We start from the raw sequence: 13143 nt of genomic DNA, 5'->3' as shown, positions 1-13143 counted from the left end.
TTCATGGCTGGGTTGAAACAAAAACGGTTGCGCGACGTCTGTAAACGGGGGTTTCCAGGGTAAAACGGGCAAATTAAAAATAGTTCGGGGGCTTAATGCGCCGTGAATCTGTTATGGCAGCATATAGACATATTGTTTTATCAAACAACAGTTGTTTTGCCTTAAAATACAGCAGTTTCTTTTAAATAGAAGTGCAAGAGCAGAAACTGCTTTTTCAGTCTTGTCTGTGTTTTCTGCCATATTTTTTTTTTCATAAAACTTAATGGTAACACTTTATAATAACTATCCGTTTACTAGTTAATAGATCATTAGTAAACTGTTGATAAATGATTTATTGTTGATTTGTGAAGTATTTGTTAACAGTTTGTTAAGCATTTACAGGGTGTTCTTAACCTGAAACACAGTTTGTGTAGAAACGTTTCAAGTTTTTGTGTGTAACGTTTGGCATTTCTATCTTTTCAGGTTAAGAAAGGCCGTTCACTTCAAAAGAAAAGGCATTTTGATAAGGCATTTTGCAGGCAGCGCTTATGTTGCACATGTATGAAAATCTGCCATAGAACCAACAAATATTTGTACTTTTCTTTGTATATTTAACAAATAAAACTTATGACCTTCAACATAAAGTGTATATAGTTTTATTAAGATCCATCAACTAGCATGGGCATTTAGAATGGGGTCAACCATATTGGAACACCCTGTAAATCCTTAACAAACTGTTAAAAAATACTTCACAAATCAACAATAAATCATTTATCAGCAGTTTACTAATGATCTATTAACTTGTAAAACGGATAGTTATTATAAAGTGTTACCAACTTAATTTTTCTATCCAGATGAAGGAGGCACACTTTAAATATAATAAAGTGATATAGGCATCTTTGAGTGATCTTCGAGTAAAATTCAAGTATCTCAAGGCCAGGCCGAGTGTCCTCTTTTTTGGAAATCAAAATATGGACACCCTATCGTTACTCCTACCTGCCCCCTGTGATGGTACACATCGGGATTGCATGCGTCGATCTCTGCTGCCATGTTGAAGTGCTTTCTGGAAAGCAAGCGTTCGTGAGTCTGGTTGTACAGGCTCCCACGCTTGATGAGGGCGTTGGCACGCAGCTGCGGACAACCATGGACAAGAAAATTAATGACCAGGTGTATGAGGAAGCATTTTAAATAGGATTTTCCCCAGTGCTTTATCAGGCTGGTAGGCCACCATGCTTAAATCTTGGGGCTTTGGGTAGATTTAGTGTCTCTGCCTACTATCAGAAGTGTGCCATTATATAACAACACTCTTGAGTTATATAGTGTAGCAGTCCGCGTTTATCGTGGACTGTCAAAGCGTCATAGTGCTAGCATTCCCACGGCAAGACGAGCTAATCACCAGTATAGGCTGAAAATATGTTTTATGATAACACAGAAGAAGAATTTAAGGCTAACCATTTCTTTGTTATAAATAAACAGCCACATTTCGCTTCGACGAAGTTGCTATGCTAGCGAGCCGCTTGCTGTGTTCGTGAGGCACTATCGGATTTTATTGCTAAAGAGGACTAATGATTTCTACCACGACAGAAGAACAAATTAAGGCTAGCAATGAGTAGTTTGAGAGATTTAAAAAGAAAGGACATCCACATTATGTTACAACGAAGCTGCCATGGTAGCGCTAGCACTTACAGCCTTTAACTCCGAGTTAGTATGGAGATTTTAAAGTGCCTACGACAGGAGTAATTTTAGCATTATTATGTGAATTAGAATCATTTTGAGACGATTCGACTATATACAACAATTTGGCGAAGCGCAAATGACGAGGAATTAAGTCTTTTAATCCGCAGTTTAGCCACGCCTACCATTAAAGGGCTCTAGCGTCCACAACAGGAGGATGACGTCGGCGGGATCATGGTTTCATCTGATTTAGAAAATCAGCCCATAGAAGAGGAATTATTCAGAAAGTGGAAAATGCGACGAAGCGAGCCGCAAAATGTCATTGTTTCAGTGTCTCTACTCCAATATTTTTACAGGATATTCTTTTTATCCAAGTATTTTTCCCCAATTTTTAAATAAATGGCATGGTCATTACAAATAACAGCCTTGTGCTAAATGAATATGAAATAATAAAAATGCACTTATTCAGGACAACATGGCAAAATTACTCCATAATGGTCAAAACTTTCGACTTCACCTTTACTGTCGAACCTCCCGAACGATATTTTATGACACCTAAATCGTGCTTTTGTCATTTCCCTTCCCCGGCTTTGGAGAATGTAAACAATGGGGGGCGTGACAGCTAGCCAACATGCTAACCCGAACCGTCGGATGTCTCAAAGTCTTCAAAGTGGAAAATCACACAAAACTAGCCCGGAACATTTGACATGACGACTGGCTTGTCGATTATCAACGCTGATCGGCCAACCGCCCGGCGGAGAGCAATTTACAGCTAGTTCCCCGGAGGAAGGCAGCTGCAGTTGTTGTGCAGCTAACGTGCAGCTAATGTGCATGAGGAGAGCTTTTTACATGCCTATCAATGATCAAACGTAAGTAGTCCTTTATTTAAAGAAAGTTTGTAGTGTTTACTTTGTAATCGCTGTATTCGCGGCTATTTTTAACACAAAGTTGCAATTTCTGATCGGTCGGTCACTCTCAAATTTTGGATAGTGAAGCTCTAGGTGCGCTCTGTAGTGCCGAATTTACGGTAATCAGGGCATCGATAGTGAACGCTGATGGCAACCCAGCCCATTCCCAACCCTGTACATGCCACCATCTTTACGTTTCCTGATGTTACATCCATTCATCCATCCATGGGATCCGGTGCTATTAGCAAATGTACCTTGATGTTGGCTTCCTGCATATTGATGATGCGGTCCAAGTCGGCCTCAGCGGCCATAACGTTGCCAGTCAACAGGTGAAAGGTGGCGCGCAGGAGCAGCGCCTCAGCCATGTAACGGCCCTCCGAGTCCACCTCCTTCGTGCATTCGCTGATGATTTTATCGTAGTCCTCCTCATCCATGTAGTGCTTGGCTTTCAGGTAACCCGAACTCAGGTGGTGACTGTTGGGAGAAATGTTTTTGTAACAAGTATGAGCCGTGTTGTTAAGAGCACCACTGAGGTGACAAAATAGTGGGCATATCAGGAATATCATGTTCGGCTACTGGAGGGCAGCGGCAATGAATAATGACAAATTTGTTAGAATGAATGAAAAGTGTATGAAAGAAATGTGATACAGAGACATATTTCCAAAATCTGACTGTGTACACAATTTAAAGTTGATCAACTGGGAGATCCCCACCCTGACGTTCCTAAGTAACAAACAGTCAACAGCATGAATGAATGCCTTCAGTTTTATGGAGATACAAGGTGGGTGACCATTAGCGCTGCTTGAATCATCACAAGAAAATTTTTGTACAATTTTGGAACTAATGTACGAAACATTAAAAGCAGCTAATAGCTGGGGAGTGTGGGGCTCTTAGGGGGATGGGGGGCATCAATAATCGATTTATAATCGAATTGTTGCCTCTGAATCGTAATCGAATCATTAGGTTCCCCAAAGATTCCCACCTCTATTAACCATGGTGGCAAAATGTTCCCTCCTACCTAGCTGTGACCTCGGAGGCCTCGCCCTCATTGTCCTCATCTTCATCTTTCTTCTGCAGCGGCTGCGAGATGATGTCATCGGTGAAAGAACCAAAGTAGGATTTGATGTACTGAGGAGAAGGCATCGTCCACTCTCGGTTCTAGAACCCAAAGAAAGATTTTACTTTTTTTTTTTTTTGTAGAACAACGCAGACGTTAATATCAAAACTACACACCTCATATTCGTCCAGGGCCTCATTTCCCATCTCGCGGATTATTTTTCCTACCAGACTCTTGCTCTCCTTGTTCAGGTAGTCCTCCAAGATAGATACAGCGATGCTATCTGACAGAAGTAACGCAACAACCATTAACATACCTGTCAAGTTGTACGGTTTCGGCGTAATTTGTAAAAGTGTGCACTGATTTTTAAATGTGCACACCGCACGTTCAAATCTGTACGTCTCTTTTATTTCTCCGTTCGGATTTTGTCACCGTTTCGGCAACAAGACAAAGTGGGTTACTATGCGTTTCGCGTTGGTTGAATGAGGCGAGAAAAGTCAGAGACACTGAGAGAGAAGAGTGTTTGATGTGACCAGTGTTGTAAATCTTACTGAAAAAAAGTAATTAATTATAGTTACAAATTACTTCTCCCAAAAAGTAATTGCGTTAGTAACTCAATTACCTGAATGTAAGAGTAATTAGTTACTTGGTAAAGTAATTGGTGATAATTACTTTTTTTTTTCCCCTCAAAAAAAAAAAAAAAAAAACATTGGCCACACTATGTGAAGTTTTTTGTGAAGGTTTTTGGTACAATTGGCCCGAGCCCAATTCTTGACCCTAATTTACCCTTTACCCTGGATCAACTGTTAAAAGTTGTTAAAATTGCTCCCATTATTGCATTTCTTCCCTTCTCTCGACTTTCGACATATGAAAGTTTTAAAACTGTTTCATCTTTTAAAGATAGATTCAAGTCAAGATTTTGCCAATTTAGAAGTATTTTAGATAAAAAGTTACTTAGGTTCGCTAGGAAGGTTCTCTACAACAGAGCCGTCCTAAAAAGTCTACTGCTTTAAGATGGCGGCTGTCTACTAACGCATTTAGTGCCATGCAGTGTTGTTAATTTTACTTTAAAAAAGTAATTAATTACAGTTACAAATTACTTCTCCCAAAAAGTAATTGCGTTAGTAACTCAGTTACCTGAATGTAAGAGTAATTAGTTACTTGGCAAAGTAACTAGTGATATTTTTTTTTCCTCAAAAAAAAAAAAAAAAAACAGGTCACACAATGTGAAGCTTAAAGTGTTTGGGGGACAATTGGCCCTAGCCCAATTCTTTACCCTCCACTTAACTAGACACAAGGGTATTGCGATAACTAGCTAGTAACCTTTGCTATGTGTGGAAGTCATTTAAAGTTGTGAATCAATCGTTAAAGTTGTTAAAATTTCTCCCGTTATTGCATTAGTTGCCTTCTGTCTACTTTAAACATGTGTACGTTTTAAAACTGTTTCATCATTTAAAGATAGATTTAAGTTAAGATTTTGCCAATGTAGGAGCATTTTAGATTTTAAAAAATTACTTAGGTTCGCTAGGAAGGATCTCTACATCAGGGCCTTCCTGAGAGGTCTACTGCTTTAAGATGGTGGCTGTTTACAAACGCATGTAGTCCTTAAAATATGTTGGCAGTGCAGCAGTGTCTGTCATTTGCATCTAGTTCTATAATATGATATCTACCGTGTCATGTGGGCGTAGTTTGTCGGCTATGGCTGCAGTCAGGTATTATTGGAGCCACCTAGCATCGCGGTTGGAACGGCGTCTTCCCCACTCCTGCTCTGCTCTCGTCCCCGTGAGTCCGTTTCTCTCAGACTTATTTTTATTCAACCAACTTAGTAACGCATAGTAACGCACGCCTTTCCCGCCACAGTAACAGTAACGGCGTTGCCAAGATGAGAAAAGTAATTAATTAGATTACTCATTACTGAAAAAAATAACGCCGTTAGTAACGCCGTTATATTGTAACGCCGTTATTAACAACACTGGATGTGACGCTGTAGCAAACGCGATTCTAGGCTAGATGGCGCCAATATTTCCTGACTGTAGCCGACAGCTTACAATCTACGCCTACATATCACACGCATATAGAACTACATGCGAAATGACAGACTCGGCGGCGTTAGTAAACAGCTGCCATCTTAAAGCAGTAGACTTCTCAGAAAGGCTCTGTTGTAGTGAACCTTCCTTGCGAACCTAAGTAACTTTTTATCTAAAATACTCCTAAATCGGCAAAATCTTGACTTGAATCTATCTTTAAATGATGAAAGTTTTAAAACATGTCGAAAATAGACGGAAGGGAACTAATGCAAAAACAGGAGCAATTTTAACAACTTTTACAATTGATTCACAACATTAAAGACTTCCAAACATTGCAAAGGTTACGATGAAAATGAAATGAAAGGTGACACCAGTTACTTTGCCAAGTAACTAATTACTCTTACATTCAGGTAACTGGGTTACTAACAATTACTTTTTGGGAGAAGTAATTTGTACTGTAATTATTTTTTAAAAGTAAGATTAACAACACTGGTCATAAAGATGAAGTCCGCAGACTGAAAAGTGACGAAAGCGGAGATTTTATTTTGCCATTTTGTTGCCGAACACAATTTACCTGCAACTATTGCTGATCACTTCTCAGAATTATCAAAAGAAATGTTCCCTGACTCAAAGATTGCATCGGTTGGTTAATTTTATCAATTGACCTTTTTAATTTATAATTGGACACACAAACGAACTACCTTCAAGTCAAACTGAATTGCGAGCTGAAGTGCCATGAAGTGCAGCCATCAAAAGACATGATAGAAATTACCAAAAGTGCTACATACAATTATAACAAAAGTCACAATTTTAGTAATCATGATGATATTGATTGTCCTTTCATTGTACCAGGTTATATGTTACAATATTAGCAATTTAGTCATATTATTGTAAAAATTGAGTTTTATTTTAGTTTCATATTGCACGCTATATACAACTAGGCGTTTCGCGATAACAAATTTTAGTGTGCGATAATTATTCTCATAAATTATTGTGATATGTGATATTATTGCGCCCCCCCATTTTTTTGGAAACCAATTTTACAATAACACAATCAGAATACAGTATATATATATTAACCCTTGAGAGTCGAAGGACGCGCCGGCGCGTCCTCAGCGCACGTCGTCTTTGAAGCGCCCTCACGTTTTAATTATGTCACCCACATGCCGTTGGTTGGTCTCGTTTTAAAGTGCGGAAGTTGCTGTTTACTCTCGTTATTATTTGAAGTCAATCGACCAACTGAAACGTGAGATATTGTCATTTAAGTTTTATAGTTTTATTGTCCTCTCAAAAAAACATTAAAACGCTGCATGGATCATTTGTTTATGTCTATACTTCCATCATTTCTTGTCCTTTTTCAAAACGGAAGCTCCATGAAAAAAACACAAATCAAACGAACCCTTTCGAAGTCACAGTGGAAGCACAAAATGCGTTTTAAAAAAAAATATATATATAACTGCCATGCGAGGTTCCACCGAACGAGAGGGAGAAGTGTTCTGAAGCAGCGAGGTGGCGAGCGACGGCCGTTTGGATCGAGCAACGACTTTGTGTGACTTTGAGAATGAACGGAAAACTAAATTTAGCGCAAGCAATTGTGCTTTTTGATCAACTTGAGGAAGAGGATGGTCCAAATTCGTCATCATCGTCTTCTTCGGAAGAGTCCTCGAGTGAAGATAGTGACGGATTTGAATACGTGGGTGACGCCATCGACGAGCAGAGGTAAGCCAACTCACTTTTTTTTTTTTTATGCTGAAAAAGTTTCTTTTGATATTGCAAGACAAAGTTAATTTTGATGCAATATAAGTGTGTGTTTGTGTATATAATAATAAAATGCGCATATCAGATCAAAGTCGTACGTGCACTGTGTGTGTGTCCCAGGCAGGAATTTATAATTGTGGTGTTGGCTTTCTATATGAAGATTAGGGATGTAGCACATATTCAGCTATGGTATTCTTTCTATTGTCATACATATAGATTTCCATTATTATTTATAGCTGTATATATTTTTATTTTATACTTTATTGTTTTCATAAATACTGACTTTTTTTCATGTACATTTATAGTGGCAATGAAAGTAAAGTGAAATGAAAATGGAAGGGTGGAAAGAGGACCGACACCCCATGGAAGTGTGAGCTGTGTGATGTAGCCCTGTGTCTAATTCCAGGACGAAACTGCTTTTCCGAGTGGCAAGCCTGACAAAAATTTAACTTGTTTATTGTAAATATTTTTGAAAATACTTTTTTCCCCAATGTTATATATATATTTTTTTTCCCACAATCAGTCTTCTCAATTTGTGTATATAAATGTGTGTTCAAGAAGCTTGATTGTGTGTACATAGTTTTCATCAGGCGATGGGCCGCAATACCTAAACTCATAAAGAGATGGCCTCTGAACACTTTTTGTGTTAGATGGTATATATTTTTTCACTGTTCTTCACTGTTTGGTCTGCTGTATATAACCTGTTTTGACTAGAGCATGTATTAAGGCAAAAAACGCCTATGGCTATACCTGTTGTTTATGTTGAATTGTCAAATATAAGACTATTTATTATAAATTTATTTGGTTGAATGTTCATCCTAACATGTTGAATAAATATTACAAAGTTTCAAAACGGTTCGTTACTGTTGGAATTGTTGTGCATAGAGTTAACATTTATGCTTTCCTTATAGTTAGGTACCAGATAGGATAACCTCTGTCTAGTTAGCCTTTCCTTTGTTCTGGGCCATGTGGCCCTCATGTGATCTACTCAATGTCCCATGATGCCTTCCTGACCCCTCCCATCCTATTGTTTTCCCCTGAATAAATAAGGCTGCTTCACAGCAGCTTGGGGGGAGCAGCAACCAACCTCCATAAAAGCTACATCGACTTCCTGCGTGTTCTTTTTAGCCAAGCTAGGTGTACATAAACCTAGCTTCAACTCTAACATTTTCTTGGTCCTTTCGAGCCGGGACGCAACATATCTGGACGACGCCAGCCAACAAGAACGTTCACTACCAAGTTTCAACTTTTTACTGAGGTGAGGTGATTTTTCTGGTTTGTTGGCGTCCAAGGATTGACGCGTTGCCGAAGTACAGCAAAAGAACAAGCGGGATGTAGGTTTAGTTTTTGTTGTATGAATGTGTGTGTAAAATAGGTTTAAATTCCTTCGAGCGGTAACTCGTAAAAGCGTACTCAAATAGGTTTTGCAACGCTTTCCTTCGAGCGGTAACTCGTAAAAATTAGGACGGTTCGTGTAATCGTTGAGAGCGGTAACTCTCAGAAACTAGGTTTGGTATTCCTTGAGAAGTTACTCATAAATTACTAGGTTTTATACGCATGTATAAAAGCCTTTCCAAGGGTCTCATTAAGGCTTGGAAGAATACCTGAAGGACTTTTGTCTTATAGGGGGTTTAGTTGGGTTTGGTATTCTATCCTTGAGAAGTTACTCAAAAAAGTACTAGGTTTTATGCAAGAGTATAAAAGCCTTTTCAAGATTCTCTCAGAACTTGAATAAATACCCGAACGACGGTTAGTCTAATAGGGGGTATGTATGAAAAAGTTTGGTTGGTTTAAACTGTTTCACTGTGTGTGTGTTGCTGAGCACATGGTTGCTGCTAACACGTGTTCTTGTAATGTTTAGTTGCTAACGTAGCCTGTATTCCTTTGTGTATTTCGTTAGCTAAAACGTTTGCAAGGGTGCTCGTTCTGAATTAAAACATGTCTAACATGGTTTTTGAAGCTAGCTTAACTAGCGTGATTGTATTGTTTTGTAGCGACACGTGGTGTTAGAGTCCATTGCTAACGTGCAGTAGCTTTATGTTCTTAGCTATCTAGCGATCTTAGCTAGCACTGTTCACTAGGTGTTTCTAACTCTGTCTTTATAACTCGTTTTACTCTTCCTTGTAGTCGCTATTTTAAAGCCATTGTTTCTTCTGAAAACGTGCTTGTTTTAAGTCGTTGTAGCATAGCGCTAGCGTAGCTTGTGGCAAACACCACCATCTTTGATTCTCTTTCTACGCCGTTTTACAATTTTTCTTCGCGTGTTACTTCTTCTTTGTTGATTCAGTAACTGTAACGTTAACTCATCTGGAGTTTAATCAGTCACCAAATCGATAACATGGGGAATAAAACGGCGAAGTTTGAAAATAATGATTGGGTATATATGAAGTCACATTACCCAGGTTCAGACAAATACATAATGAAATGGCGGGAAAAGTTTAATTTTAATGGCAAACTGAACTTGGAAGAGATTGAAGTTATCATAAATTGCATCAAAGCAGAAGCGTGCGGCAATAGAGATAGACAGAAAAAACTTGGCTTATGTGAGGCGTATAGGTGGCTCTCTGAAGCAAAGAAACGGACAAAGACAAATAGTATCTTAGTATACAATAAATTTGAAAGGGACAATGAGACTGTGAGATCTAATCAAAGTCCTGCATCTCCGCTGCGGAAGGGGGGATTTGTAAATGAGGAGGTCTCACCTAATGCACAAGAGGCACCCCTCTGTGCTAACGTCTCTACCCCTGTCTGTCCTCCAATATCCAAACTGTATCCAGAGTTACCAATTCAATGTAACACTATGACGCATAGCCAAATGCAACATAGTTTACCAGAAATGGGAGGAAATCCAATTGTAAGCGATGTATTTCCAATGATTGAAGTTGCGAATCCCAATTGCATTGATGGACGAAAACCCACAATGTTAGTTTATCGTACATGGACAATTGAAGATGTCAAAAAAGCGGTAGACGGTGTCACAAAACCTCAAATTAATGTAAACCATTGTATTGAAGATTTGCAACACTTAATTGAATCTTACCATTTGAACGGTGTAGAGGTTCAACAAGTGTATATGACACTTCTAGGCAAAGATTGGGGACATGTCCGAGGTGATTATATTCCCACACGAGGTGAGAATATTTTAGCGCACGATGACAGAGAGCTCGCAAGGAGAATTACCGAATTAAATCAGCGTTTGAGAACCAAATTCAAACTGAGAGCCGATTATAGTGTAATTGGTCAAACAAAACAAAGAAATGATGAATCATTTGAGGATTTTGTTATTCGTATGACGGAAGTTTTTAAACAGCACAGTGGTTTAATGGAGGATAATGACGATGCTGGTCCGTATAGACAACAATTAAAGAATGCTCTACATGCAAACAGCACTAAGAGAATTCATGATTGGATCACGAAACACCAGATTGGCTATCCAACTAGTACTCTACAAGAGTATATAACACATGCAATCCATGCTGATAGAAATTGCAAAAAAGAAAACGCAGGTGTATACCTATTTGCAAAAGAAGGTGGTGTTGAAATGTTTTGTCAAGTAGCACACAAAACAGGGCATAACTCAAGGGGAAAGAGGTTTCCAGAAAAAGGAGATACAAATAAGAGAAATTTTGGCAAAGGTCATAGAAGGGGATTTAACGATGAGTGTTGGTTTTGTGGGCAAAAAGGGCACTGGGCTAGAAATTGCAAAAAGCGCCAGAAGACTAATGCAGGACTAGAGTCAATGGAACTGCAAGTAGCTTCAACGCAACTAGCTTCTGGCAAAGATGAATGCAAATTAATAGAGACAAATCTAGCCGATTCGATGAAACTGCAACTAGTTTCACCGCAACTATTTTCTGAGGAAGATGACTTCAAATTGGAAGAAAATAGCCCAGCCGACAAATATTGTGAAGATTTGTTTTTAAATGACATGCCAAGTAAGCCAGAAATTACATTATGTGTAAATGGCACCCCGATGACGTTTCTCTGTGATTCAGGTTCTTGCAGGACCACATGCTGTGACCCTATTCCAGGTGTGAAACCGAGTGGGGGGACAGTGATGGTCAGAGCAGCAAATGGTCTCTCTTCCCCCATCCCTGTCTCAAACCACGTACATATGAAAGACCCGAAAGGCCTTTCATGCTCTCTCAGTGTCTTGCTGTATCCTGAATGTCCAGTTAATTTGCTAGGACGTGATGCATTGACAAAATTACAATTGGCTTTAGTACCCACACCAGATGGACAATTGTTGATCAAACGGAGACAACAATTACTAGATGGTGATGATTTTGTTCATTCTAGTTCATCAAATAGTTTGTTTTCCCTCAAAGAAGAAAACAGTGAATGTGACACCCTAATTGGCAAAATGGTCACTGTTGAAGAGGATATGCAAACTAAGTTACATGTGTCTACAACATCGCCAGCAAGACATTTGTCTTGTACAGCAAATTTGGCCTTGGAAAGATGTACGACATTAAATTTTTCTACTGTTCTTCCCACAGAAGGTGACGGAAAATCACACGATTGCCAGGAGGTTGCCGAGCAATCCACCGAAGCGCAATTAGACCTGACCGACACAGCTTTGCCAGAAGGAGTGGAGTTGTTTGTCAACGGGTCCTCTAAAACAGATTGCATAGGTAAAACTCAAACAGGGTTTGCGGTCGTGACTTCGGATAAAATTCTGAAAGCTGGGTCGCTTCCCAGTTCCTATTCAGCTCAAGCTGCAGAGCTTGTGGCGATAACAGAAGCCAGTAAACTAATGAAAGGTAAAAAAGTCACTATTTATACGAATAGTGAAGACGCTTTTTCCTCTGTTCATACTTTTGCGGAATATTGGGACAATAGAGGCGTGATCACTTCCACTGGCAAACCTGTAACACACAAGGACTTGCTCGTCAATCTACTTGACGCGATCAAATTACCTCAACAATTGGCTGTATGCAAATGTGACGTGCACACCAACGTCACAGACAAGATTGCAAGAGGGAAGGCATTTGCTGACAAAGTAGCAAAATATAAAGCAATGCAACCAATTGCAGACATGGTAACAGCTAAAAATGTTTTGCCTTCACAGTTTGAGGAAGGATAATTTGGATTTGGTATTTAATGTGCATGTACAAAGGTACATGTGGTTTGCTGCACAATAAAAAAAAATGGTGCAGAAACAAAGACTTGATTTAGCCCTGTGTTTCTGTAATAGATACACAAGGCTAAAGCGGGGGGAAAAGATTTATAGTTAATGATAACTTTATGAATTTTGTTTGTTTATTTATTTGTTTGTTTGTTAAACAACTTTAAAGGGAATTTTGGGAGTTAAATTCCAAATGCATGTGATTTTAACTTTCGCAAATGGGGTTTATTTATAATTTTGCAATTATGAATAAAGACAAAACATGCAAATGTGATTGTAATGCAAAAGTTCAGATCTATGCAGAGACAGTTCCTGAATTAGCAGCTAGCATCGGCTAGGGAAGTTTGAAATGGACAGGAATCGAGGTACAGAAATCCAGACAGGAGTTCATCAATGAAAGCAGAAGGAAGCGTTGACCCACATTCTTTGCCGGACCACCTGCTTCAAACCTTTGGTCAGTACGAACACTGGTACCGCAAAATACTGCTCATCCCCACAGACAATGTCATCCACCAGCGCGACCTGAGAGAGCCCTGCCTCGGAGAAGGATGTGGGCCGGCATCACGGCAACAGTTGCTACGGCAGCCATGACGGCAGCCATCATCCAACCTG

General features: G+C 39.3%; 1 protein-coding gene across 2 annotated transcripts in view; it reads right to left on the bottom strand.

Annotated features, from left to right (window-relative positions):
* Positions 1-13143, bottom strand: part of LOC130913270 (mitochondrial import receptor subunit TOM70-like) — a 68007-nt gene that overhangs the window by 41187 nt on the left and 13677 nt on the right. For both annotated transcript variants that reach the window (XM_057831738.1, XM_057831737.1), the window contains 4 exons: positions 3795-3901; positions 3580-3719; positions 2816-3035; positions 976-1110 (listed from right to left, as the gene is read on the bottom strand). In XM_057831738.1, the coding sequence (XP_057687721.1) occupies positions 976-1110; positions 2816-3035; positions 3580-3719; positions 3795-3901 (602 nt within the window). The remainder of the gene's footprint in view (positions 1-975; positions 1111-2815; positions 3036-3579; positions 3720-3794; positions 3902-13143) is intronic.

This window comes from Corythoichthys intestinalis, chromosome 3 (assembly GCF_030265065.1).
Source record: "Corythoichthys intestinalis isolate RoL2023-P3 chromosome 3, ASM3026506v1, whole genome shotgun sequence".
Taxonomy (NCBI): Eukaryota; Metazoa; Chordata; class Actinopteri; order Syngnathiformes; family Syngnathidae; genus Corythoichthys; species Corythoichthys intestinalis.
The sequence above is the reverse complement of the archived record's forward strand: the minus strand, read 5'-3'. Positions and strand labels throughout refer to the sequence as shown.